Raw genomic sequence first — 26,854 nt, 5'->3', positions numbered from 1 at the left:
CGGTTCCATCCTAGAGAATCCTGGGGTTTGTAGTTTTGCACCAGCATTCTTTGGCAGAGAGGGCTCAAGACCTTGCAAAACTACAAATCCCAGGATTCCGTAAAATTGCGCTGCAGCACTTGAAGTTGTGTCAAACTACAGTGTAGACGCACCCTCCAAGAAGGTGGTGGACTTTCCCCCCTTCATGCCCACCTCTCAGGGATGTTGTAACTGAGTTTATTTATTTATTATACTGGATTATATTATATTATGTTATGTTAATTTGTCTCCTGCTTTTCTCCAGAACTGGGACCCAAAGCGGCTTACAGTAGAAAAACGTACAGTTAAAAACTTACAACAATACAGTTAAAAACATCACAGAAGTGACAACTGAAAGAGAATTAAACTGTTGCAAAATTAAAATGGATCAATTGTTTAAAAAACAGAATACAATTAAAAAGATAAAAGCACTTAAAAATGATATACAGATTAAAACAACACACCACCCCCAGGACATTGTTCCAAATGGAACTCAGCATTAACATGGGTTTGGACTAACTGATCTTTGGATATCCCTTCCAATCCCACATTTGTATGATTTTCTGCAAAAACCTCAAAGTCGCATGTACATGGCTTGCTTCCTGTTCATAGAAACATAGAGTTAGAAGGGACCACAAGGCTAGGGCCACCCAGTTCAACCCCATTCTGCCATGCAGGAACTCTCAATCAAAGCATCCCCGGCAGATGGCCATCCAGCCTCTGTTTAAAGGCCTCCAAGGAAAGAGACTCCATGTGTTCCACTGTCGAACAGCCCTTACTCTCAGGAAGTTCCTCCTAATGTTGAGCTGGAATCTCTTTTCCTTCATCTTGCATCCATTGTTCCGGGTCCTATTCTCTGGAGCAGCAGAAAACAAGCTTGTTCCCTCCTCAATATGACATCTCTTCAAATATTTAAACAGGGCTATCATATCACATCTTAACCTTTTCTTCTCCAGGCTAAACATTCCCAGATCCCTGAATCTCTCCTCATAAGGTATGGTTTCTAGACCCTTTGGACACACTTCAGTTTCTCAACATCATTTTTGAATTGTTTTGCCCAGAACTGGACACAGGATTATTCCAAGTGGGGCCTGACTGAAGCAGAACACAGTGGCACTATTTCTTCCCTTGATCTAGACACTATACTTCTATTGATGCAGCCTAAAATCGCATTGGCCTTTTTGGTTGCTGCATCACACTATTGACTCATGTTCAACTTGTGGAACAGGGTCACCCAGTGAGTTTAAATGAGGTGTCCAAAGGAGGGCGACTAAAATGGTGAAGGGTTTGGAAACCATAAAGCCCTATGAGGAACGACTTAGGGAGCTGGGGATGTTTAGCCTGGAGAGGAGAAGGTTCAGAGGTGATATGATAGCCCTTTTTAAATATTTGAAGAGATGTCATATTGAGGAGGGAGCAGGCTTGTTTTCTGCTGCTCCAGAGACTAGGATCCAGAGCAATGGATGCAAGCTGCAGGAAAAGAGATTCCACCTCAACATTAGAAGGAACTTCCTGAGAGTAAGGGCTGTTCAACAGTGGAATAAACTCCTTCCTCAGAGTGTAGTGGAGTCTCCTTCCTTAGAAGTTTTTAAGCAGAGGTTGGATGACCATCTGTTGGGAGTGTTTTGATTGAGAGTTCCTGCATGGCAGAATGGGGTTGGACTGCATGGCCCTTGCGGTCTCTTCCAACTCGATGATTCTATGAAATATTCACTGGGAACTAGGACCTCGATCTGTGATTTATTTCTAATTTGCAACCTTTCCGCTGGGGCAAGATGGAGAACTTCACTTCCTTCCCCTTTTGCTCAGCTTCATGTGAAAATTTAAATTGAAAAGCAAAGGTCACGCGAATTCTGAATCCCTCTACGTTTTAAAAGGAGCCACAAAGTCACACTCAAAATATTATCAGTTTCCCAATTATCGTTAATTTAATTCATTCTGTTCATTAATCATAGTCTTTCTCTCTCTCTATAATGTATTAATATATAATATCTCTCTATCACACAAAGAGAGCACAAACCCCTTGCAAAAATGTTATTTTGGTGGCAAAACACTAAACCAAATTTGTCCTCTCTTCCTCTTATATATTATTAATATATAATATTTATTATATATATAGAGAGAGAACATACTGTATTTGATTTACTGTGAGAAAACATTTTCGCAAGGGTTGACCCTAACATTGGTTTTCCATTTTGCCCCTTGAGAGATTAAAAGCTTCAATTTATTTATAAGGACTGGAAGTAAAATTCAATTTGCATTTCTGGTCTCTTTCTTTTCTATTTTGGGCCACTGAAGAGATAAACCCTTTATTTGGAAAGAAATATATAGAATTGAACCTCAAATATGATTTCCTGTTTTGTCATTGCAAAGGTTAACAGCTTTACTTTAATAATAATAATAATAATAATAATAATAACAACAACAACAACTGAAACATTAAGTATCAGCCTGGAAGAGGACCTGGACGGTGGCCACAAGCGGCAGATTTCTATAAGTCATTTCTAGACCCCATCTGCCATTAAAAATCTTTATTTTTAAAAACCACAAAGCAGCTCAAGACTATTAAATCCTTTCCTTCTTTAACCTCCGCTGGCTTGTTGGAAGAAAAGTTGTTTTGCATCTTAGATTAGGACTCCAGAAGACCCAGGTTTGAATCACTACTCAGCCATGGAAACCTACTGGGTGGCATTGGGCAAGTCACACTCTCTCAGCCTCAGAAGAAGGCAATGGCAAAACTTGCTGAACAAAACTTGCCAAGAAAAGCCCCATAATAGGTTCGCCACAAACCCAAAACGACTTGAAGGCACCCGACAACCACAATATATTTAAATACACACATTAAAATTTATGATACGCGCCCAAGTCACACTCTCTCATATTTGTAATATGGGCATGATATAAATAAATAAAATTGATTTATATCAAGCACATATTACAAATAAATGTACTGTTCATATCCACTATATATCCTCCTTTGAATGTTTTGTATATATGCATACACAAAGTACAAATAAATGAATCTTTCATTACCTTTACATATCCTCTTTTGTATACTTTTTATATATACAGACACATATTACATATCGCATCCTCAGAGGCTGAGAGAGTGTGGTGTGTGATGTATGTGTGATATGTGTGTACATACAAAGGCTGCAAAGGAGGATATATAGAGGATATGAAAGATACATATATTACACATTTATATATTCTCCGTTGTATACACTGAATGTATGTGTGTGTCATACACACATATATATCACAGGTCACACTCTCTCAGCCTCCGGGGATGGCAATGGCAAACCTCCTCTGGACAAATCTTGCCAAAATAAATAAAATAAAACAACTCCCGATATATTTAGATCTAAACCCACATTTATATATGTGACTGGTGGCATTGAGGGAAGGTGCCCACCTACCTGTCCCTGTCCCTGTCCCCGGTCTCCTGTCCGTCTGGCTGCTTGCTGCTGCTGCTTCTCCTCCGTGGCTTCCGTGGGGAGGAGCCGTTCTGCCCCGCTCCCCGACGGAAGGAAAGGCGGCCGGGCCCCGAGGGGTCAAGTGGGTCTGGCTCCTCCGCCCCTCCGAGGGTCTCCCCCGGGGTCTCCAGCCCCCAAATCCTGGATCCCCGAGTGGCCCAGGGGAGGAGGAAAGCCCGCACCTGTCTCACCTGCCCGCACCTGGCTCCCGCGGCCCAGCTTGGCCCTCACCTGGGAAGGAACAGGCCACGCCCCCTCGCGCAGGCTGCCCCGCGGCCACGCCCACCACGGGGAGGAAGCCCCGCCCCTTCGCCTGACTGAGCGGCTCTCACCTGGGCCTGGCTCCGCCCCCTCACCTGGAGCCTCAAGCCACGCCCCTCTGGGCTGGGAAATGGAGCCTCCCGCCTGCGCTGAGGGACTAAGGCACTTGGCCAGTGCCTTTGTTTTGGACTACAAACACCAGCATCCCCTGCCACTGGTTCGCTATTTTAGACTACAAACTCCAGCATCCCCTTGCCATCAGATCCCTTTTTAGACTACACACACCAGCATCCCCATATTATATAGTCTATATATAATTAACTCTCTCTCTCTATCTATCTATCTATCTATCTATCTATATATATATGTATACACACATATATAATGTATAATATAGATAATATAATATATGTGTACTAATAATATTATAAACTATATTTATATATATAATTACGTATATATTATCTATATATAATCAAACTCTGTATACAGTATGTGCGCACACACATATAATGTATAATATAGATAAAATAATATAATACATATCTAATAATAATATTATAATAATAAACATTATATAATTGTAAATAATTCTATTATACATAATTACAATATATATAATATATATATATTGTATGATCATAATATAATATATTACATATAATCTGATATTATAATATATATTTATTATTGAGACATATGTTACATAATGATATATAAACCCCTCCAAGGCCCGCCTGCTTTCTCCTCTCACTCACGCCCCCAAAATTCAAAAAAGGGTCCGTCCCCCTTTAAGGCCTAAGCCACGCCCTCCGCTCCTCCCCCTCCCGCTTTCCCCGCCCCTTTCTTACTTCACCTGCGATTGGCTGCTGAGAACGGAGCAACGGCCGGTTTTGTGATACAGTGGGTGGGGCTCAGAAGCCGAGGAGGCGGGACTTCAGGGGGCCAATCAGAAACGAAAGAGGCGCTCCGTTTCCTGCCTCTTCAGCCTGGCTGATAGAGATAGAAACTAGAGTGATGCGTGGCGGGTTCGCTGCGAGAATGTTGGTGCTGCTGGAAAGGCCGAAGCCAGCTCCATTTCCAGGTGAATTTTCTTCTTATTCTCACAACAACAACAACAACAACAACAACAACATGTTCTTCTATGTGTTTATTGTCGTCTCTGTAGAGCTCAGGGCAGCACGCCTGATTCTCTTCTCATCCCAGTCTTTCATCTTAACAACAACCCTGTAAGGTAGGCTTAGCCAGAGGGAGAGGAAGAAATAATGCAGCTTGACACCACTTTCCTATGGCAGGCTGGGGTTTGTAGTTTCAGGAGGGTCAGTGCTTCAGCAAACTACAAACCCCAGGATCCTCTGGGGTGGCGCCATCATCATGGCCGCCAAAAGTGGGGTCAGACTGCACTTGTTTCTACAGTGGAGAGGCATCCTTGAAACTTTGGAGACTACAGTTCCCAGAAGCCCAGAAGCAGCTTGCACCGCCAATGCCCATGTTGCTGCCCCAGAGGGCTCTGGACTTGTTCTCTTGGGCTGCGTCCACACTGAAGAAATAATCCAGTTTGACACCGCTTTAAGTGCCATGGCTTGATGCTATGGAATTCTGGGAATTGTAGTTTCCATTGATACTTCTTTTGGTTCTGCTTAGAATCGCATTGGCCTTTTTAGCTGCCGCATCACACTGCTCAACCGTCTACTAGGACGCCTAGATCCCTTTCAGACCTATAAGGCTACTTCAACCTTTTGGCTGAAGAGCGGGGCATAAATAAATGAATATTATTATCATTATTATTATTATTATATTAAGCCAGGTGTCCCCATCCTATATCTGTATCTATAGACGTTATCAGAAGTATAATCCAATGGCAATCCGAACGCAATCATGGGGTTTCACGTTATTGCGTGATAGACCGCCACACACAATTTTGGGCAATGGCATGCTATTTTGGGGCAATGGGAAGCCAGTTCAAACACAATTCACATTCACATAAATTCGCTAAACTAGTGAATTCACATGAATGCGTTCTGGCCCCACTTTCTTTTCATTTGAGATTAAGAGACATTTCTCCTGTGTGATAAAGTCCTATATCTGTATCTATATATCTATATATCTATACTCTATCTGTGTCTATGTAAAGCTGAGATTTCTTTTTAAAGAGTTCTTAGAGGGATACCATCTGGATCTTCTGGTGGTTTCTCTCAATGAGGCCTTGAGGTTCTTCTCTCTTTGCCGCTGCTGGCCTTGGCTCCTCAGTCTGCCCTCCTGGAAACATAATAATAGTATAATACAGTGGTACCCCGGGATACGAATTGATCGCGTTACGAAATTTCCGGGATACGAAAAAGCTAGATAGGAAAAAACTGTTCCGGGATACGAAGGTTTTTTCGGGTTACGAATTTTTTTTCGGCGCGAAATTCAAACGCGCGGCTTTCCAGCGCTAGCGGAAAGCCCTTTTCGGGTTGCGAAATGCATCGGGTTACGAACGGCGCGGCGGAACGAATTAATTTCGTAACCCGAGGTAGCACTGTAACCCGAGGTAGCACAGTTTTATCAAAGAAAGAGATCAGATTTGTCTGGCATGACTTGTTTCTCTGAAACCCATGTTGACTTTTTGTGATGATGGCATTGCTTTCTAGATGTTCACAGACTCTCTGTTTAATGATCTGCTCCAGAATCTTTCCTGGGATCGATGTCAGACTAACTGGACGATAATTGTTGGGATCCTCTTTTTCCCCCTTTTGCCTCACTTCCATTGCTGCAGACCGGGTCCAGAAGGTAAAAGTGGCATCATTCCCACTTACAGATAAACCGGTGTGCAGTCCAAATCAGTGGATCACTTGGACAGTGGATTGTGGTTTACACTACACTTGCCCCGATCGCTTTTTCTGGCATCAAAATAACCCACTTGTTCCCATTCACAAATGAATCAATTCAAAATGATTCGATTCCAGCAGACTGAAGGGGACATTTGAATCAATTCGAATCCATTTGTGGTTCACATTTGCGCAGAATCGATTTATCAAAAAAGAAGCACTAAAAATCAGCGTCAAAAAGCCATGGGTTAAATGGGTCTGGTGCATGCCCCCCCTTTCGGAATTGCTTCAGCAATTTGAATTAAGTGGGAACTAGGGTCATTTCAAACCGAATTGGGATCTGGATTAAAAGGAGGGAATGAGGCCAGTGTTTTGCATTCAGTTAACTCAGCAGGAGAAGAGAGGGCAGGATCTCCTACTTCCCAGGAGGCTCAGGCAAAAGCAAACTGCTTGTGTGTGCTTCCTCATTCGCAGTTTTTTGGCCATCTTGGCTGCACTCTGATGTTACTTGGGCTGCATCTGAACTGCAGAATTAATGCGGTTTGACAGCGCTTTGCCATGGCTCAATGCTAGGGCATCTTGGGATTTGTAGTTTGCTGTGGCACTAGAGCTCTATGACCGAGAAGGCTAAGTTTCACGCCGGCAGCGTCCCTGGCCTCCTTTGCGGGGGTCTCGTGCCGGCTGGAGGGGGCCTTTCTGGAGGCCTGAGGGAGGATCCGTGGCTGGGCTCTCTCGCCGCCATTGTTGCTCCAAAAGGCGCGGGGGGGGGAGTGGCTCCAGAGCCGGCCGGGCCAAGGAAAAGAGCCGGCCCCTTAATTCTCGCCACCACTGCCGCCCGGGATACTCCGAACCTCCAGCTCAGGTGAGAGGACCCAGCAAGGAACCCAGAGACAGAGAGGTGGCTATGCCAGTCACCTGTCTCTGGGGTCAAAATCCAGTGCATAAGGCAGACGTAGAGAGTCGCCTTATACGCCGGAAAATGCGGTGTGTGTGTGTATATATATGTGTGTGTGTGTGTGTGTGTGTGGCCCTGGGTAGGGAAGAGTGATTTCCATGTTAATCTGTGTGTTGTTCTGTTGCTGAATGGCAAGGCCTCAGGGTGGGAGGACATGGAAATCACTCCTCCCTACATAGCATCACATAGTGTGTATGTGTATACAGTGAGCCCACGCCATACATGGGCTCCTTATAGGCGGCTTTCAGCATATGCTGAAGCCCCCCCAGGAAACACATTGCCGCGCAATGAGCACGAGCCCCAGTATATCCAATGGGGCTTGCAAATGGCGTGTGCGGTGAAGGGGTGTGCGCACGCCCGCGCAACAAGCATAAGCCCCATTGGACATAATGAGGCTCAAGCATACGCGCTTTTTGCTTTACACGGGGGTCCAGAATATATCCCCTGCATAAAGCACACACACACACACACACACACACACTCCAATCTCTTCCATGCAAGCATTCTCTGAAGATGCCAGCCACAGATGCCGGTGAAACATCAGGAACAAACTCTTCTAGAACATGGCCACATAGCCTGAAAAACCCACAAAAAACTATGGATGCCTTTGACTTCACATTGAAAATCTTTTTTATCTGTCTTTCAGGAGAGTGGAGGGCCTTGGCAGCTTTTGGAATAGACCTTGCTCCTCTGAGGAAGACTGGTGTGGAAGGGCTGTTGGCCGAGGACAGCAGGTAGGAGTCCTTTCTGAGCTGCTCAGAAGTCTGGAGCGTACAAGCGGTTTCTCGGAGTCCAAGCATTTCCTTTGGACAACATTTTCTGCTCCTTTGTGTCTTGATTTTGCTTATTTGACATCACTTCATTCCCATTGTTTTTTTTCTTTGCACAGCTGCAACAGTGCTTTTGTTACCATCCTAAGTTTGACAAGGCGCCTTGAACTTCATTTTGGCAGAAAAGTGGGATATAAATCCAATAAATAAATGAATAAATAAATAATACAGAGAGAGCATTGCTCCAGCCATGAATCCACGACGGACACCCCTTTTTGCTAACTGGACATAAGCTCAGATTTCCCTTGCCAAAAGTCTGGGGGCAACTTTCCCCCCTGGTTTCTAGTGGGAGGGTCTTAATATTGTTCTGACTTCTCTAATATGGAGTAAGCCATCCTTCTCTGTGCAGATTTTTCAACTGTAAAAATAATAATAATAATTAGCATTAGAATACAGGTTGAATCTCCCTGAATTGAGTCTCCCGAATTCTGAAATCAGAAATACTCCAAAATGCAAACCTTTTCCCATGAGTGGCTGAGACAGTGACACTTTCTGATGGGTCGATGGGCACAAATTTTGTTTCATGCACAAAATTATTTAAAAGATTATGTATAAAATTATTATATATAGATTATGTATAACTTTACCTTCAGGTTATGTAACATAATTGAATTTCGTGTTTAGACTTGGTCCCATCTCCAAGATAATCTCATTATACATATGCAAATATTCCAAACTCCGAAAAACTCCAAAATCCAAACCACTTCTGGTCCCAAGTATTTCAGATAAGGGAGACTCTGTAGAGTAAAATAGTAGCAAAGTAAAATATTAGGGGATTTTGACATTCAAAATGATAAACAATCAGAACATAATAGGTAAAAAATAAATGTGACTGAGAAAAAGAAAACTTGGATTTGTAGGTGTGGCAATCACAGGATTCAAAAGAATTTAAGACAGAGAAAAGGAAGAAAAATTAAATATAGAGACCTACAAACTGAGTTTGGGCCTCTGGGAAAAGAACACAGCTTGGTTCCAGTAGTGATCTGGAAACCAATTCAAAGGAATGGGGGGAAAATCTGAATTATATTACCACAGAGAGGATCACAGCAATGCAATTGCAAGAAATAACACTGCTTAGAATGTGCCACGTTATCTGACGGTTCCTCAAAAATGCGTAGATTCTTGCACAGCATCTGAATCATTGGTGGTCCAAAGGTCCAGTTAGAAACACCTGGTAGACTGTGAAACTGGGACAGTAATGATACAAAGGTGCAAAAAGCCAGCTGTAAACTGGTAGCTTTTTCAAAAATACAAGAATGGGGGAAGGGATGAGCAAGAAGAGGACCTCAGGATCGGGGCAAGAGGCTGTTCGCATGTCCGCAGAGGAGCTGGGAGGAAGCAGAGTTCACCCCAACACTGAGAAACCTGCTCCAATTCTCAGGTATGCCTGTCTGATGCTTTATTTGTTCATTCTTTCATTTCTGTGATTCCTTTCTCCTGATGCAAAGCATCTTGCAACATATTAAAATGCCATAGTAAATTCTTGCCATGAAATGGTGTATGTTAATTTAAAACGACCACTGAAATCACTTTAAAACACTACATTAATACAAAACCATGCTTTAAACGCCAGGATCTCCATTGAGACAAGAGTGGGTAGCTTCCAGGGGGGCTGTATTGGGCTGCCAGGGGACTTGAGGGGTTTTCTTGTTTGGTGTTAATTATCATCAAGTTGGCTTTGACTTACAGTGACAGGAGAGCCAGTCTGGTGTAGTAGTTTGAGCATTGGACTCCAACTCTGGGGACGAAGGTTCGATTTCTGCTTGGCCATGAAATCCCCTGAGTGACCTTGGGCAAGTCACACTTTCTCATCTTCAGGGGAAGGCAGTGGCAAACCTATGTGCAAATCTTGCCAAGAGAACCCCATGATAGGTTTGCCTTAGGGTCACCATGATAAGTTGGAAATGACTTGAAGGCACGAAACAACAACATGTGGACAGAGGTGTGCAGAAATTAGAACTGGTCAGTTTCAAAATGTCTGTATCCATGTTACGTTACTATTACATTACTACACAGCAGAGTCAGCTAAATACCCAATGTGCATTGCGCATCAAGGTGCATTGCTCTTGCCGATATCCTGATACACATCTTCACAATTCATTAACGGGCTGCATCTGCACTGCAGAAATAATACAGTTTGACATTGCTTTAATTGCCATGGCTCAATGCCATGGAAATCTGGGATCAGACTACATTCCCACCAAGGGGATTCCTTCCACAAATACACACACACACACACACAGTATTTAACTTAAAGAATATTCCCTACCAAAAAGGCTCCCATGGTCCATAGGAGCCAAGTTCATCGTGGTTTGGGTTGTCTTGGGCTGTTTCACTCCAAATAATAATAATAATAATAACAACAACAACATTGAGTTTCATTCTTAGAGAAGACCTTCTTAGCACTGCTCCCATTTCAAATTTGCATTGTGGTTTTATAATTTACTTATTTTTAAGCAAAATATAGTTGCTTTGATAATCATATTTGATTCTTTGTTGTATATGCATTGATTCAAATGTTAATTGTTTTGTGGAGCAGGGAGTTAAAAGAAGGTTTTGTTTGGGAAGTAAAGGTTAAACCCAAACAATGGAAAGAAGAAACTGAAAACATTTTTAATTCTCTCCCTCCATGGACACTGGCCAATTTTACGTTGCAGTCGTGGAGGCGAGTGGCAAACAAGATGGAGACAAGTCAGCCATGGGGATGAGGAAGAAGCCTTTCAGCAAAATGAGTAAGTCTACAGTATATTTATTTATTCAGTTTATATCTTGTTGTTGTTATGTGTCCTCAGGTTGACTATGGTGATTCTTATCCTAGGATTTTCTTGGCCAGTTTGATTCAGAGAAGGTTTTGTCATTACTCTCCTCTGAGGCTGAGACAGTGTAGCTTGCCCAAAGTCAGCTGGTGGGTTTCCGTGGCCATGGCAGAATTTGAACCCGGAGTTGTAGCCCAACATTCAAACCACTACACCACTGACTCCAGCATGGTGACCCTGTCCCAAGGTTTTCTTGGCAAGATTTATTCTGAGGAGGTTTGCTATTACCTTCCTCTAAAGCTGAGAGAGTGTGACTTGCCCACGGTCAGGGTTTTGAACTTCTGGACTGCAACTCTGAGAATCCCCCAGCCAGCATGGTGGGTTGAGAAATGATAGACAAATGCTTTTGATAAATAAATATAATTCTTGGTTTTAATCTTACCAGAACATGGAGAGATATGAATCCAGCCAGAGTTTCCAAGAGGAGCCCCTCTGCTTACGCTGATGCCAATAAGTCAACCAGAAATGTATCTGGGGGGGAAGGAGGACCAGATGGATCTCCCATTTGAGGACTGCAAGGAGGTTTTGATAGGTAATGATCTAGCATTGAAAGGAGGAGAGACATTGCAGAAAAAGGAAAAGTTAGAGCGGGAGAAATCTAGCAGCTTTAAAACAAACTGATTTATATTTTAGCATAAGCTTTTGTGGGTGAGCTTTATATTTTAGCATGAGCTTTGAAACAAACTGATTTATATTTTAGCATTAGCTCTTGTGGATATCAATCCACTTGGAAGTGACTCAATATCCACAAAAGCTCATGGTAAAATATAAAGGCTGCATCTGCACTGCAGAATTAATGCAGTTTGACACCACTTTAACTGCCACGGCTCGACACTGTTGAACTCTGAGGCTTGTAGTTTTGTGAGATATTTAGCCTTCTCTGTCAGAGCGTTCTGGTGCCACAATGAACTACAAATCCCAATATTCCATAGGCTGGAGCCATGGCAGTTAAAGTAGTAGCAAAATGCATGAGTTCTGCAGTGTGGCATCACCCAAAGGTGGTGATAGGGTGATATTAAATCCTGAAAGGTTTTTAAGAAGAGTTATGCTATTCTAGGAATGGACTAGAATAAACTGTAATTAGGATACAGAAAGATGAAATTGTGACCTATGCTGTAAATCTTCACAAGGCTTTGGAAACACAGGGTTTTCCAAAATGAATATATGTAATGGGCTGAACTCTTCTTATTTTAGTAGAATTGGTTTTGTGGTCAGAGACGTGTTTTGTGGCTTTGTGTGTTGAGGGAGAAATAGGTTGCAAGTTGAACGGAGGTCCAAAACACACTGAAGAAATAATCCAGTTTGAGACCGCTTTAACTGCCCTGGCTCAGTGCTAGGGAATCCCAGGAATTGTAGTTTATTGTGGCCCCAGAGCTTTCTGACAGAGAAAGCTCAATGTCTCAAAGATCCCAGAATTCCTTACCATTGAGCCAGGGCAGTTAAAAGCAGCCTCAAATAGGATTATTTCTGCAGTGTGTTTTGGACCTAAGGAACTGGGCTCCTGTTCCTTTAACAGTTGTTTAGAAGAAGGAATTTCCACAGGTGTTTTAACTGATGCTCATGTTTGAATGAAGTTACATTATTGATGTGATGGCAATGCTTTCTGATTACACTTTTCAAATGGTGCACTGTAGATCTAATGCAGTTTGACACCACTTTAACTGCCATGCCTCAATGCTACCGAATCCTGGGATTTGTATCATTATTATTATATGCCACCTTTCTCCCAATACAGGGACTCATGAGGCACCAGCACTCTTTGGTAGAGAAAGGCTAAAGATCTTGTAAAAAATACAGATCCCAGGGCTCCCTATCATGGAGCTATAGCACTTCAAGTTGTGTTAAACTAGTCTGGAATCAGGAATGCTTGGTAGTCCTGTTGGCTGGAGGTTCTGGCAGTCCAAAGAAAGTAACTTTTCCAATGAAAGGTATGTGCAGCTCTGTCACTTGAGGCCTTCCTAAAAGTGGGCTTGCTTTTTGCTTCCCCCACAAAATGAGGGGCTGTGAAACTCCAATGCTCAACTTTGGTGCAATGGCTAGACAGGTAGAGTAAATCCCCTCACAAGACTCTAGTGCTTCTGGTATAAATGCTTGCCTCTGCTTTGGTCCCGCAGGAGATCTGGCACCTCTGGCTAAGCCAGGCTCAGCCGAAGCCGAGAAGAGATGGGAATGGAACAGCCTGGACACTTTGCTTGAACCCAGGACTCAGGACGGGGCCCAGTCCCTCACCAAAGCAACCCAGACTGAAGGTAACTCCCATGTGTGTTGTGGCCAACAGTTATGGGCATTGCCAGGTCAGGATTATGCCCATGATGTCACTAAGGTTGGTGTCACCCAGTGCAATAACTCACGGTGTCACCCCCGCCACTGACCTTCTCCTATACCAGAGTCATACAGAATGATTAGTAATGCTTTTTGTACTATGTTACTCATAAACTGTAATTCCCATATATCAGTGAATGCCATGGCAACAGTTGTGACATAAACAACTAGCAAAATTAAAATTATACCTTTAAATGACAGTATCATACACTCAGCCTAAATGCATTTACAGGTAAATCGTTTTGTGTGATTAAAGTGAAAATTGGGTAAGATGTGATGTTTTTAAAGAAATTAAAAAAATAAGTACATGTTGAAATTTTAAATTTTATTTTTTAAAAAAGACCTGGGCCTCTCTTTTCTCCTCCCATTGAGCTCAACCCCACTCACGCCGTCTCTTCAGCATTTCAATGGGACATAGGCAAATGCTGCAGCCCATTTCTGCCCAAATGCCAATGTCTGAGGATAAGTGGACACCTGCTTAGAGTGTCACCTGTTGTGGTTTGTACCCCCTGCACCCCTCAGTGATGCCACTGGATTATGCCTAGCCCTATGATTTTAGGGCTAGAACCTGATACTTAGGGATGGCCTCCCATGATAACACAGGAAGTGAGTCCTGATGATGTCACACAGATGACATGACAGTGGATCTTGGGGTCATGTTCCATCACCTGAGCAGAGAGACAGAGGACCACAGAGACTGTCAGGAGGGAGAGGCTGCTGGTTTTGCTGCTTTCCTCAGTGGACTTGGCTCTTCTGGGACTGAGGCCCCAATGCAGCAGGCTTGCACTAGGTATGGAGGGCAAAAGCTTGTCCTTTTGCCTGACCGAGACAAGGGCCTGTTACTTGCATTAACCATTCTGGCTTTTGTCATCCGCCTGTCTGTGTATTGTATTGTTTTTATAATAACAATAACAATAACAATAACAATTACTATTATTATTATTACTATTATTATTATTATTATTATTATTATTATTATTATTATTATTATTATTATTATTATTATTATTATTATTATATTTTCCCACCTGTCCCAGATGGATCGAGGCGGGATTACAGCTCACTAAAATACACATTAAAAACAGTTGGCTTAATACAGGAAGGATGTGCTTTCCCGAGGAGGGAGGGGATGCACAGATTCAGCCAATGGAATCATAGGACCTTTTCACACTAGCGAAATCCCACTGACAAACGGGATTTAAAGTGGATTTAAATTTTTTTAAAACTCTCAAATGTGGGAATTCCCTGAAAGTGAAAAGCTGCTGTTTTTGTCCCCTTTATGTTTGCTTCATTTTTGCATTATTTCTGGTCTGGCGAGATGTCGTGTGATAAACCTGCATTTGCAGGTTTTAAAAAAATTTAAATCCACTTTGAATCCCGTTTCTCGCTAATGTGATGAGGTCCATACAGGGCAGAGTGGGCTATGGAGGGAGGAGACAATTAAAATAGCAAGGAAGAGGGTGCTTGCTGTCTCCAAACTGTGTCCCAGCCCAAAGAGCATGGATAGCCTAGGCTGCAAATGCTGCTGCTGAATGCAAAGTCAGTGAATGGTAAACGGCTGTCATTCAGGACCTGATCCTGGATGACCATGCTGACTTGGCATGTATTACAGAGGGCTGGTTGAATGAATCTGGGGCAGTGGGGTACTCTCTCTCAGCTTTGCCCACCAGGCAGCAGCAGGTGAAACCTGGCGGGCAGCACGGAGGCAGAGCAGCAATGGTCTATTCTGATTCTACCTCCCTGATCAGATGCCCCCTCACACAGGTTTTGAATGTGTTTATTTAAAGGTGGCTAAGAAGGAAAGAAGTATTAGACAGAATCCTGAAGTGTAAATCCTGAAGTGTTGAAGCCATTGCATTCCCTATTACCATGTATGGATGTGAGAGTTGGACAGTGAAGAAAGCAGATAGGAAGAAAATCAACTCCTTTGAGATGTGGTGCAGGAGAAGAGTGCTGGGGATGCCATGGACCGCCAAAAAACAGACAAAAGGGTCTTAGAACAGATCAAGCCTGAACTCTGCAAGCCAGGATGATGAAACTGAGGCTGTCATCCTTTGGCCACATAATGAAAAGGCAGGACTCATTGGAAAAGACAATGATGCTGGGGGAGGTGGAGGGAAGAGAGGAAGACCACATGCCAGATGGCTAGACTCAACCAGGGACCATGGGCCCGAAGCTACAGGACCTGAGCAGGGAGTAGAGGATGGGGGGCTTGGAGACAGGGTCATTCACAGCAATGCAGTGAATCAGAGTTGACTCAAAGGCAGCTAACAACAACAACCTGGGGCATAATAGGGATTCTGTTGGTGTACCACCCACCCTGCTGCTCAACAGTCTCCCTGGGCTAGCTGGGGTGGTCTCAGGGTTGGCATTGGAGTCCCCATGGCTATTAGTGTTGGGGGACTTCAACATCTATGCTGACACTGCCCTTTCAGGAGTGGCTTAGGACTTCATGGCCTCCATCACAACCACGGGTCTCTCCTAAATGGTACCTGGCCCTATTCATGCTGTTGGGCACACTCATAGAATCATAGAGTTGGAAGAAACCTCAAGGGCCATGCAGTCTAACCCCCTTTTGCCATGCAGGAAGACACCACTGAAGCCGTTCCTGTGATAGATGACCATCCAATCCTCTCTTTAAAAACCTCCAAAGAAGGAGACTCCACCACTCTCCCAGGCAACATATTCCACTGTTGAACAGCTCTTACTGTCAGGAAGATCTTCTTAATGTTGAGGTGGTATCTCTGGATCTTGTTTTCTGTGTTGAGTGGAGTGAAAATGTTATTGGAGTGGAGGAACTCTCCACAGTTCTGTTTTCATGGACAGATCATAGGTCAGGTTCAGATGCACTAGAGACTCTGCAGGGGTGGGGGACAGATTAGGATGGTCTGCCCCAGGAGGTTGATAGATCAGGATAGTGTCATGGCCAGCCATAAGGAGGACGAGGAGGAGGACTCTGCTCCTCAGGCGCAGGAGGAACCTGAGGCTGTGCCAGGCCCCAGTTCTGCCCTGCCAGGTTACGGCGCTGCTCTCCCAGCCCCAGTGGATTTGGCTCAGCCAGACCCTAGCTCTGTGGGTTCAGTGGAGCCTGGGGCTCAGCAGCCCAGCCTTGCCCCAGTAGAAATGCCAGGCTTGGGAGACATAGAGCAGCAGAGCACTGAGGTTCCTCCCTTCAGCCAGAGGAGATCAGAAAGGGTGTGCCTTCGTCGTTCCAAGAGGTTTGCTCATTAGGCAATCAGCAGCTGTGATAAGGGAGCTAGATATAAGGCACCTGGCAGACGCGGAGAGCTCTTGTCAGAGACTATTTGTTCTCATTGGTGAATGCTGCTTGATCTGGCTCCTGGCTTCCTAGACTCTTGACTGCCTTTGAATCCTTGCCCTCGGACTGGCCACTTGACCAACCCTCTGGCACTCTTGACCTCGGCCTGGACTGGTAGTGTGGCTCTCTGTGATCCTGAACTTTGGACTGGCTTGTAGCTTACTCTCTTCAGACTTGGTTTGGCATTGTTGCTGGAGGAACTGCTTCTTGGCAGCTCGGCGTGTTTACCTTTTGGCCAGCAGGCTCTTATCAGCCGTATGAGTGTGTGTTGGCAGCATTCCCAGACAGATAGATTCCTGATGGCTCTTGGGGAGTTTTTTGTCACCTTGGCAGACAATTCTATTGGAAGCTCTGGCCGACCATTGGAACGGGAAATGGCCAGGTGGTGGACCCAATCGCTCCTGAGCGTTCTCTCATGGAGTGGGGCCAAACTGTCTGTGCCGTTCCAAGGCACCACTTTGTATCTGGTTCCACCCCCCCCCCCCAATTTTGCTTTAGACTCAAGCTTCTGACTTCAGGATCTGAGCAAAAAGAAATAAAAGAGGACCTGTAAGCCCAAAGCCTGCCTAGTCTTACTGAACCAGAATGCTGAGTGACAAAGGGAAACACTTTTGATCCCCAAGAAAAGAAGCACAGTCCATGCAGTAGGAAGGAAATGGCTCCAGCTCTCTAAAATGGAACACAATGAGGAACTGAAAGAATCAGGTGACTCTTGTGTTTGAAAAAACAACACAATGCCTCATGTTTCAGAGTTCTTCGCTTTAGGAGTGCATCCAACACTGTAGAAGTAATGCAGTTTGACACCACTGTTGTAGCTCCATCCTATGGAATCTGAGATCTGTAGCTGTACAAGGTATTTAGCCTTTTCTTCCAGAATGCTGCTGTTGTCCTCCAAGTCATTTCCAAATTATGTAACCCTAAGGTGAACCTATCAGGGCTTTTTTCTTGTTCAGAAGAGGTTTGCCATTGTCATCTCCTGAGGTTGAGATCATGTGACCTGGCCAAGGTCATCCAGTGGGTTTCATGGCTGAACTGGGAACTGAACCACAAAATTAAAAATCCCAGGATTCGGTAGGATGAAGTCAGGGCAGTTAAAGTGGTGGCAAACTACATTGTTTCTATGGTGTAGATGCATCCTAGATTGGATCACCAGGAATTAGTCACTTGAGATGGCTTGTTGTAGTGGAAATGATGCTTGCCCTCATGGCTCTTAAGTTTCTGAATCCCCTCCCCTAGTTTTTTTGCTACTTAGGTTTTACAACGGGGAAAACCTGAAGCTGTGCAGTCCCTTGCTGCAGCTGCTTGCCCTATTTGCATTGTCTCTGGTTGCAAAGTTTGGGGGTTTCCCTCCCACAAGCTGAGAAGAGGTTGTAGGGGAAGTCTATGGGTTACTATGAATGGACACTGGAGGCTATGTATGGGACAAAGGATTGTTTCTCTGAAAGAGTTTGTCAACCACTATTGACCAATATACCAGGAATGTTGTAACTGACTTTGATTTATGACTGCCCTATGAATGAGAGACCTCTAAGTCACCCTGTTATCAACAGGCCTGCTCAGGTCTTGCAAACCCAGGTCAGCCATAGCATCCTTGAGGGAATCCATCGATCTGTAATGCACTCTTCCTTTTCTCCTTTTGCCTTCTCCTTTGCCAAACATTATTATCTTTTCTAGGGAATTTCATGATATGGCCAAATTGTAAAGCCTCTGGCTTCCAGCAAGAGTTTGGGCTTAGATTTGCTCTGGGACCCATTTATTAGACTTTTTAGTGGTCTGTGGTATCTGTAGAATTCTTCTCCAGCCCCACATTTCAGGTGAGATGATTCTCTACCTATCATCTTTCTTCACTGTCCAGCTTTCATAATCATACATAGAAATGGGAGATATCATGGCATGAACAATCCTAACTTTAGCATTCAGTGATTTTAAAAATTGTATAAAATTACCTTCAGGCTGTGTGTATAAGATGTATATGAAACATAAATGAATTTTGTGTTTAGAATTGCATCCAGATCTCATTTTATATGTATATGCAAACACAGGTATTCCAAATTGAAACAAATTAAAAATAAATCTAAAATTCAAAACATTTTTGGTCCCAGGCATTTCAGATAAGAGATACCTGTACTGAAACTTCCTAAAGTGGACATGTAAAACATTATAGTGGAACCAGCTACTCGAGGCAGAAAACCTTCCATTCTTGACTACTGTGTGGCCACTCTGTGCATTTTCCTTGATGGTCATTTTCACTACAGAGGCCATAATACACCACTAGGTTTTGGAGGGTTTTAGCTACCTCTGTGTTCTGTATTTTTCTTTTTTAAAGATAACTTTATGAGTCTTAAGTAATGTCAGCATTGTGTAGCGCTCTCAGTGTTGGACTAGGACTCTGTGAGACCAAGGTTCAGATTCCTGCTCAGCCAAGGAAACCTACAGGCAGAATCTGGGCAAGCCACACTCTCTCAGCCTTAGAGGAAGGCCAGGGAAAACCTCCTTTGAAAAAATCTAGCCAAGAAAACCCTGTAATAGGGCCACCTTAGTGTGGCCATAGGTCAGACAAGACATGAAGGCATACAACAAAAACAACAACAACAGCAAATGAATCCTAAACAGGTTTTTTCCCTGCAGCCAAATAATTCTTTAAAATAGTTATACCCTTGTTGTTGTTGTTGTGTGCCTTGAAGCGATCCTACTATTAGATTTTCTTGGCAAGGTTTATTCAGAGGGGGTTTGCCACTACCTTCCCCTGAGGCTGAGAGAGTGGGACTGGCCCATGGCCAGTCTTGGTTTTCATGTGGATTTGAACCTTGGTCTCCAGAGTCGTAGTTCAACACTCAAACCACACCACCACCATACTTTAAAAAGTATGGGGGAAAGTATGTTCAGGAGAAAGAGGATAAAGCCAGCTGGGTTGCATGGTGAACAATAATGTGTTTAGTGTCAACAAAGATGAATTAGTGTTTTCATCCAAACAAATATGAATCATGAGGCTTCGAGATATTTAAACGGGAGGCTGGCATCTCAGCAGCAGTTTTTGCTGATAGTTTGAGGTTGGGCTCCTTGCCATAAGAAACTATTGAGCCACAAGAGGGCAACCTCTGCCCTGTTTTCCTTGCCATTTTCTGCTGGAACCATTTGCCTGGTATTCTTGATTTGGGACCCTTCTCAGCATCCTCTTTCCAGGTAGAATTGGTACAGGTCAGTGGTGCAACAATTTATTATTATTTTCTGTGATCTCAGCTGGATGTGCCGACCATGAAGATCAGCCTTCTTTCCATTCAAGAAGGGATTGTGATGCGATCTACATGATGGACCTGGCCAAAAGGTAACACAGCTGTAACTTTGGGAAAGGAGATTCCCTGGTTGTGGTGGTAGTGTGTGTGTGTGTGTGTTTGTTTCTATGGGCCTTTGCAGGATTAGTTCTCACAAAAGAAGGATGAGTTGTTGTCATCATTATTTTATTTATACCCTGCCTTCCTCTTGGTTATAGAGATTCAAGGCAGCTAACAAAATTTAAAAGCAGTACAAGTTACAAACAATAAAAAGCATTAAAATACTGTATAGATACAGAATTTTAAACACAAACAGTTTCAAGAAGTTAAAATTTCCCCTCCGCTTTCTCCTTGAGTTTCCCCGGTTCTTGGCCCCTCTGCATCTCCTCTTTCCATTCTTTTGGAGGACGGTTTGTACTGATTTTGCAAATTGCACTAGAGCTATTCCACAGATTTGATTTTTAAAAAAATAAAACACGGCATGTTTTGCTGAGGTGGTCCTATGGTGGGAAGGGCAAATTTTCTCTCCTGAATTTAATTTCCCCCTTAAAGTCTTATATTACAAAAGTGCCATTTCACTGATGCACCTATAGCACTATGACTATGTTTTTCTAAAGAAGAAAAAGACAGGGAATGGAGGAGAATAAAGAGAATTTTTTTTTTTGCTTCTCTTGGAATTAAAAAGAAATCTATTCCAGAGTGGGAATACAATTGGAAATTACCAGAATATGATCCAGAATAATAGAAAAAGCATTAGGCTATTTGGGGTGGGTGGATGAGAGAACTACAGCAACAAATACAGGCCAGCCCTCACAACCATGGAACCAGCATGTGCACTTTCAGTTATCTGTTCCTCAAAAAAATGGGGACAAATTCCATAGGGTTACACTGGAAAAAGCCTAGAGAAATGTCCTCTCTAGGAATCTCAAGGTCCTCTAATGTAATTCTATGGTATGTTTGTAGGCTGTCCTTCATTTAAATAGGGTGGCTACTATCCATGGTTTCTGCTATCTGCAGTAAGTCTGGGAACTGAACCCCCAACATATTGGGCAACTCATGGATTAAAATAATAAGAAAAGGGGTTCAATGTTAGCAAGAATGTCTTGATGTAAGACCCATTCCTCAGTGGAATGGACTGCCTCTGAGCATAGTGAACTCGCTTTCATCTGAGGTCTTTATGCAGAGGTTGGATAGCAATCTTTCAGGAGTGGATTGGTTGTGCATTCTTAATAATGCAGTTTGACACTCCTTTAATGCCATGGCTCAGTGCTATGGAATTCTGGGATTTGTAGTTTGTTGTGGCATCAGTGTTCTCTGACAGGGAAGGCTAAACATTTCACAAAGCTACAAATCCCAAGATTCCATAGCATTGAGTAAAATCAGTTAAAGCAATCAAACTGCATTGTTTCTATAGTGCAGATGCTGCCCAAAATAACCACAGGTCTGGAAATGAAGTCCTACTAAGAATAGTTTAGAGAGCTTGGTATGCTGGCCTTGGAGAAAAGAAGATGAAGAGGCAATAGGGTGGCGAACTTTAAATATCTGAAGGGATGTTCTGTAGAAGATGAAGCAGGTCTGTTTTCTGCTGCTGTGGCATCCCAAACATGAACCAATGGATCTAAATTACAAGAAAAGGGATTCCAGCTAAACATTAGGAAAAGATTCTAGCTATTCACCTCTAGAATAGACTGCCTTGTAGGTTGGTGGAGTCTCTTTCTTTGGTGGTCTTTAGAAGTTGGATGGCCATCTCTCGGGAGTGCTTTTTTGTGTGTGGATATTCCTGCATGGCAGAATGGGGTTGGACTAAGTGGCTCTTGCAGCCCCTTCCATCTCTATGATTTGTTGGTCCCTAGGAGCCCTTTTCAGAGCAAAAATCCCTCAGTGCTAATCCTTCTCATAGAATTATAGACTTGGAAGAGACCTCAAGGATCATCCAGTCTAAACCCCTGCCATGCATTCTTTAGCAAGGAAAGCAGGAACTCACAATCAAAACATAACCAATAGATCATAGAATCACAAAGTTGGAAGAGACCCCAACTACCATCCAGTCCAACTCCATTCTGCCATGCAGGAAGACACCATCAAAGCACTCCTGACAGGTGGCCACTCAGCCTTTCTTTGAAAACCTCCAAAAAAAGCCTTTGCTTGAAGTCTTCCAAAGGAGGAGACTCCACCGCTCTCTGAGGGATTGTGTTCCACTGTCAAACAGCTCTTACTTTCAGGAAGTTCCTCCTAATGTTTAGGTGGAATCTCTTTTCCTGTCGCTTGCATCCATTGATTGATGTCCCAGTCTCTGGAGCAGCAGAGAACAAGCTTACTCCATCCTCATCATGACATCCCTTCAAATATTTAAACATGGCTGTCATATCACCCCTGAAGCTTCTCATCATAGGGTTTGGTAGTTCCCAGACCTTTTACAGTTTTGGCTGCCCTCCCTGGACATGCTCCAGCTTCTCAACATCCCTCTTGAATTGTGGTGCCCAGAACTGGACACGTTATTCCAGGTGATGCCTGAACAAAGCAGAATAGAGTGGCACTATGACTTCTCTTGATCAAGAAGACTTTGGCATAGCGTAGAACGCCTTCTTCTGACTCGCTTATTCCTAGAAGTTTCCACTCATCTCCTGGCCATCAGTGGGATGCTGTCTTCACGGTTTTAGAAATGGATTGGGCTAAATGTGGCCCTGGGTCCATTTTTGGAGCCCCCAGCCTCCCCCAGCTGCCTCTTTTGGGGGGGTGATGGTGGAGGTAAGAATTACCTCTTCTGGGTTTGAGGATTCACCCTTTGAATAGGATTCTGGCCTTCCTGCACTATTCAAAGAACAATTTGTTTTTCAAAATTAGAGGGTTTCCCAATTACTTCCATTCCACCCCCTCCGCTTTTTTTTTTGGCAGGCCATGCAGTCTGCTGAGGATCCAAGGGCAGAAAATGGCACACTCTTCTGGATCTGGTGCACTTGCCCATGTCTGCTTTATAGTGTTTGGTTTGCCCATCTTTGGACTAGAAGCTCATTAAAAATTAAAACTGGAGGTTTTGCCAGGAGGTACAGTTCTGCCCACGTAACCACATCATGTCATAGTGTGTGTGAATTAGCAAGTCTAAACTGTTGCTTTATTAGCATGGGGAACCTGTAGATAGTGTAGATAGGTAAACCAGGAAAGGCAAACTATCCTTGTTGCCATCTACTAAACCTGTTTCCTTCTTGGTTTGGACAGTTTGGAGAAAGTAATCCATCAAGGCATGAAAGAATTCTTTGCCTTCCTGAAGATCTTTGTCAATATACCCATCTTTTTCATGCTTGAATTGGTCCAGTTTCTCGGCAGATCTGTATTCCAGGTGAGAGGACTCTACTGTGGGTTAGTGGGAGCTCTTTATTTAGGAAAAAGAACAACAGATTGCTATTACAAAAGGGTCCGAGTTGTTTGTAGCTACTTTGGAAGAGCAGATTTGTTCTTTTTAACACAGACTGATACACAGTAAGACTAAACCCCATCACCATAATACTGACAAATTTTGAATTTCTTTTGCTGTTCCCACATACAACCAGCTTATTCACACATACAGCTTTTTTGTTTTTATTATTTTAATACATTTTAATATTTTAATTGTTTCAGTGTGAGATTGTTTAAGTGTGTATTTTATACTTTCATTTAACTTTCATAGTGTTTTTACTCTGTATTGTTTTAAAATGTTGTTAGCCACCTTCATTCCCATTATTGGGAGAAAGGCAGGATATATTCATGTGTAAGTCTAGAAGCTTTAGTCAAAAAATTGACCCCCCCCCCCAAAAAAAAACCCGAGTTGACTTATCTGTGGGTCAATGCAAGTACTGTACTTTAACTCTTATGCCAAATGGAACCATGCCCTGGTGAAAGGCATTTGTCCTGGAAGCACTAACTTCCCACTCTGTTCTCTCATCCATCCAGTCTCCAGTATGAGCACATGCCTGCTGGAATTTTGAAAGTTGTTTGGCACTGTTTCCTTTGCTTCATCTTTCAGATCCTTTGTTACATGCCCTTAAGTTTTAGCCTCAACTTACCCACGGTTCATATCAAAATCCCAAATTCCCATTTGCCCCATGCATCTCATGTGGTAGATCAAGCCTACAGAAAGCTTATGCAACACCCCTTTTCTCTCAGTTAGCCTCAAAGGTGCTACAAGATCCCTTTGCATACTGATATTCCAGACTGGCCTGGCAAAGTCTTTGAATTCTGGCCTTGTAAGGTACTCCTTGGTAGCTGTACAGGCAATCCCTTTGAGCGAGGATCGGCTGCTCCTTATTGTGCCCTTCTCTCCCTTCCAGGTGCTGTTGGTGGGCCTTATAACTGCCATAGGTGACCAGATGTTAGAACCCCTCCTGGCGGCTCTGTTCAACAGCATCATACAGCCGCTGCTGGTCTTCCTGCTGAACGTCCTCTGCACCATCCGGAACTTGACCTATCCTCTCATTGAGATATTGAAGGGCATCTGTTCGCAAGTAGCAGTGGTGCTGCGCGCTTTCCGGCTGGTGGAAATCAACCACCATCCCAAGAATGCTGTGGCCGAGCATGTCTAGCAGGAAGGGATGACCCTCGCAGACTGTAAAACGCTCAACAGTGTGGTATAACCACCAGTTCACCACTGGCCAATTCAACTGAGAACAGAAAATGGTGGTCTTACGTGGTGGCATTCAGTTTGTCCTTGGGAGGGTTGCATTTGTTGTAAAGGCACAGGCTTGCAGTTTCGGGCTGTGTACTCCTAGGTTTAGCTTTGCCACAGTAGGTGCTAGTATACTGACTCAGACTATGGGACACCAAGGTTCAAATCCCTTGTCAGCCATGGAAATTCACTAGGCAACCTTAGGCAAGACACACTTTCTCAGTATTAGAGGGTTGCAAACCTCCTCTGAGAAAATCTAACCAAAAAAAGTCTAGTAGAGGCTCTCCAGAGACAGTGTAGTGTTTTAAGGAGTGGATTAGGACTGTGGGAGGCTACAGACAAACAACAAAACTAAACAAGATGTTTAGAGATTAACATCCAGTTTTGAAAAATACATATTTATTGTTGTTGAACAGCTCTGGGGGAAGCCAGCATGGTTTAGTGGTGTGAGCATTAGACTAGGACTTTGGGAGGGCAAGTTTTGGATCTCTGGTCAGGCATAGAAACCCACTTCAGGGCAACCTTGGACGAGTCTCACACTCTCAGTCTTTATCCTCTGAATAAATTTTGCGAAGTAAACCCAAGAAGGGAGTTGCCTTAAGTCAGAGTTGACTTATAAGCATATAACGGAAGGGAGATGCCAGTGGTCTCCATGTCTTGATGTGCCAACCCTGGCTCTATCTCGGAGAGAGAGAGGCTGCCTCTCTACCACTGTGTATCCCAATAGTTGGATTACTAGAACATATACAGGTATTGTGCTGCCTTTGAAGACAGCTAGGAAGCCAGAGCTTTTACAAAATATCGTTGTTGCAAGGGTGTTAAATAAGACTGCGCATTGGGAATGAGTCTCGCTCATGCTGAACATTGACACTGGCTCCCATTCCATTCCTGGGTTCAAAGGGGCTTTGCACCACAGTGAGGTGGTCCATCTATAAAGAGACCAGAGATTTGCATCCGCTGTCTCCTGGGATTTGTAGTCCTTCTTGGGGAAGAAGGACTGACACGTACCTTTTGGGGGAACAGTGAAGGGGAAGCTAACAAGGCTTTGCATGTGCTAACCCCAAAGATGCTTCTATTTCTTCTGTTTGTGTATCCTGATCTTAGGGGAAACCTTCCAAAAGAAGAGGTCCTCTTCAATAGCATTTGGCCACTGATAAACTCCAGGGTTCTTGATTTTCCCCAGGAGATTTGGTAAAGTACAATGAGTGGTTCAGCTCCATTAACCTGCACTGTAAGCAAGGAGGTCCACATTCAGTCGTAGCTTCAGAGGGGCAGCGGAGGCTTCCTTTGGGTTCTGTTAATTTATACATACTTTATTATGTGGAAATACTTCCATCAAATAGTGTCCAAGGGAAGAAGGAAGGAGGGGGAAATCCCTGAAAGAAAGAAGATGTGGATGTTTCTGAGGCAATGGGTGCAAAGTATAACGAACGTGATCCTTGGATAAACCACATTTGCAAAATAAAAAATGGCTTCAAATGAACCCACCCTTCATCCAAAGTCTGTATTTCTGCCTTTGCTTTCACTGATGCTAAATCTTGATCATATTTTTATTATTACAACATTTTAAAATGGCTGTTCATCCTCATGGGAACCAGGAGAGAACACAAACAGAACATTACAGAATGAGAATGAAATAGTAAACAACAACAACAACCCCACAATGCTCTACTAAAATAAATACAATCAGCACCAGTCAGTTGCAATGCCTGGGCAACCAAAAAGTCTATGTTGCAGCTGCCAAAAGAACTGCAGGGTCAATGCCCCTTGTCTCTCCTTGGGAAGGATGTGCTACATTTGGGGCTCCACAACCAAGGCATCTCTGCTGTGTTGAGCCATAATGCACCTCTTGTAGCTAGAAAGACCTTTCCTTGACAGTTTTAAAGCATGGACAAAATGTCAGAGAAAGAGATGTTCCTTCATTCATTTGCAGAATTGGAGTCTTTGAGGCTGTTTTTGCTGAGGTCCAAAACACACTGCAGGAACCATCCAGTTTTACTCCACTTTAACTGCCCTGGGCCAGTGCTGGGGGATCCTGGGGACTGTTGTTCTTTGAGACATCAAGCCTTCTCTGTGAGAGAGCTCTTGTGCCACAATAGACTACATTAACCAGCATTCCCTGGCACTGGCTTCCCT

The 26,854-nt window shown here is 43.6% G+C and overlaps 2 protein-coding genes across 7 annotated transcripts in view; one reads left to right on the top strand and one right to left on the bottom strand.

The window, feature by feature from the left end:
* IRF5 (interferon regulatory factor 5) overlaps positions 1 to 3,747 on the bottom strand; it is a 55,416-nt gene extending 51,669 nt beyond the window's left edge. Inside the window, exon 1 of the mRNA XM_042470928.1 lies at positions 3,677 to 3,747. The gene's annotated coding sequence lies outside the window, so the exon portion shown is untranslated. The remainder of the gene's footprint in view (positions 1 to 3,676) is intronic.
* A 958-nt stretch (positions 3,748 to 4,705) lies between these two features.
* LOC121931804 lies at positions 4,706 to 26,201 on the top strand. 6 transcript variants are annotated; one of them, XM_042469836.1, is made up of 9 exons: positions 4,706 to 4,839; positions 8,167 to 8,254; positions 8,410 to 9,731; positions 11,008 to 11,082; positions 11,552 to 11,698; positions 13,281 to 13,415; positions 20,048 to 20,132; positions 23,296 to 23,416; positions 24,384 to 26,201. In XM_042469836.1, the coding sequence occupies exons 5-9, from the start codon at positions 11,611 to 11,613 to the stop codon at positions 24,633 to 24,635; spliced, it is 681 nt and encodes a 226-aa protein (XP_042325770.1). In that variant the 5' UTR covers positions 4,706 to 4,839; positions 8,167 to 8,254; positions 8,410 to 9,731; positions 11,008 to 11,082; positions 11,552 to 11,610; the 3' UTR covers positions 24,636 to 26,201. The 6 variants fall into 6 exon arrangements, 5 of the variants coding, with proteins under 5 accessions (XP_042325770.1, XP_042325773.1, XP_042325771.1 ...); XM_042469837.1 differs by lacking the exon at positions 4,706 to 4,839 and adding an exon at positions 4,873 to 4,989; XM_042469838.1 differs by lacking the exon at positions 4,706 to 4,839 and adding an exon at positions 6,413 to 6,527.
* Positions 26,202 to 26,854: the final 653 nt, after the last annotated feature.

Source organism: Sceloporus undulatus, chromosome 5, assembly GCF_019175285.1.
Source record: "Sceloporus undulatus isolate JIND9_A2432 ecotype Alabama chromosome 5, SceUnd_v1.1, whole genome shotgun sequence".
NCBI classification, from domain to species: domain Eukaryota; kingdom Metazoa; phylum Chordata; class Lepidosauria; order Squamata; family Phrynosomatidae; genus Sceloporus; species Sceloporus undulatus.
This window is presented reverse-complemented; position numbering and strand designations above follow the sequence as displayed.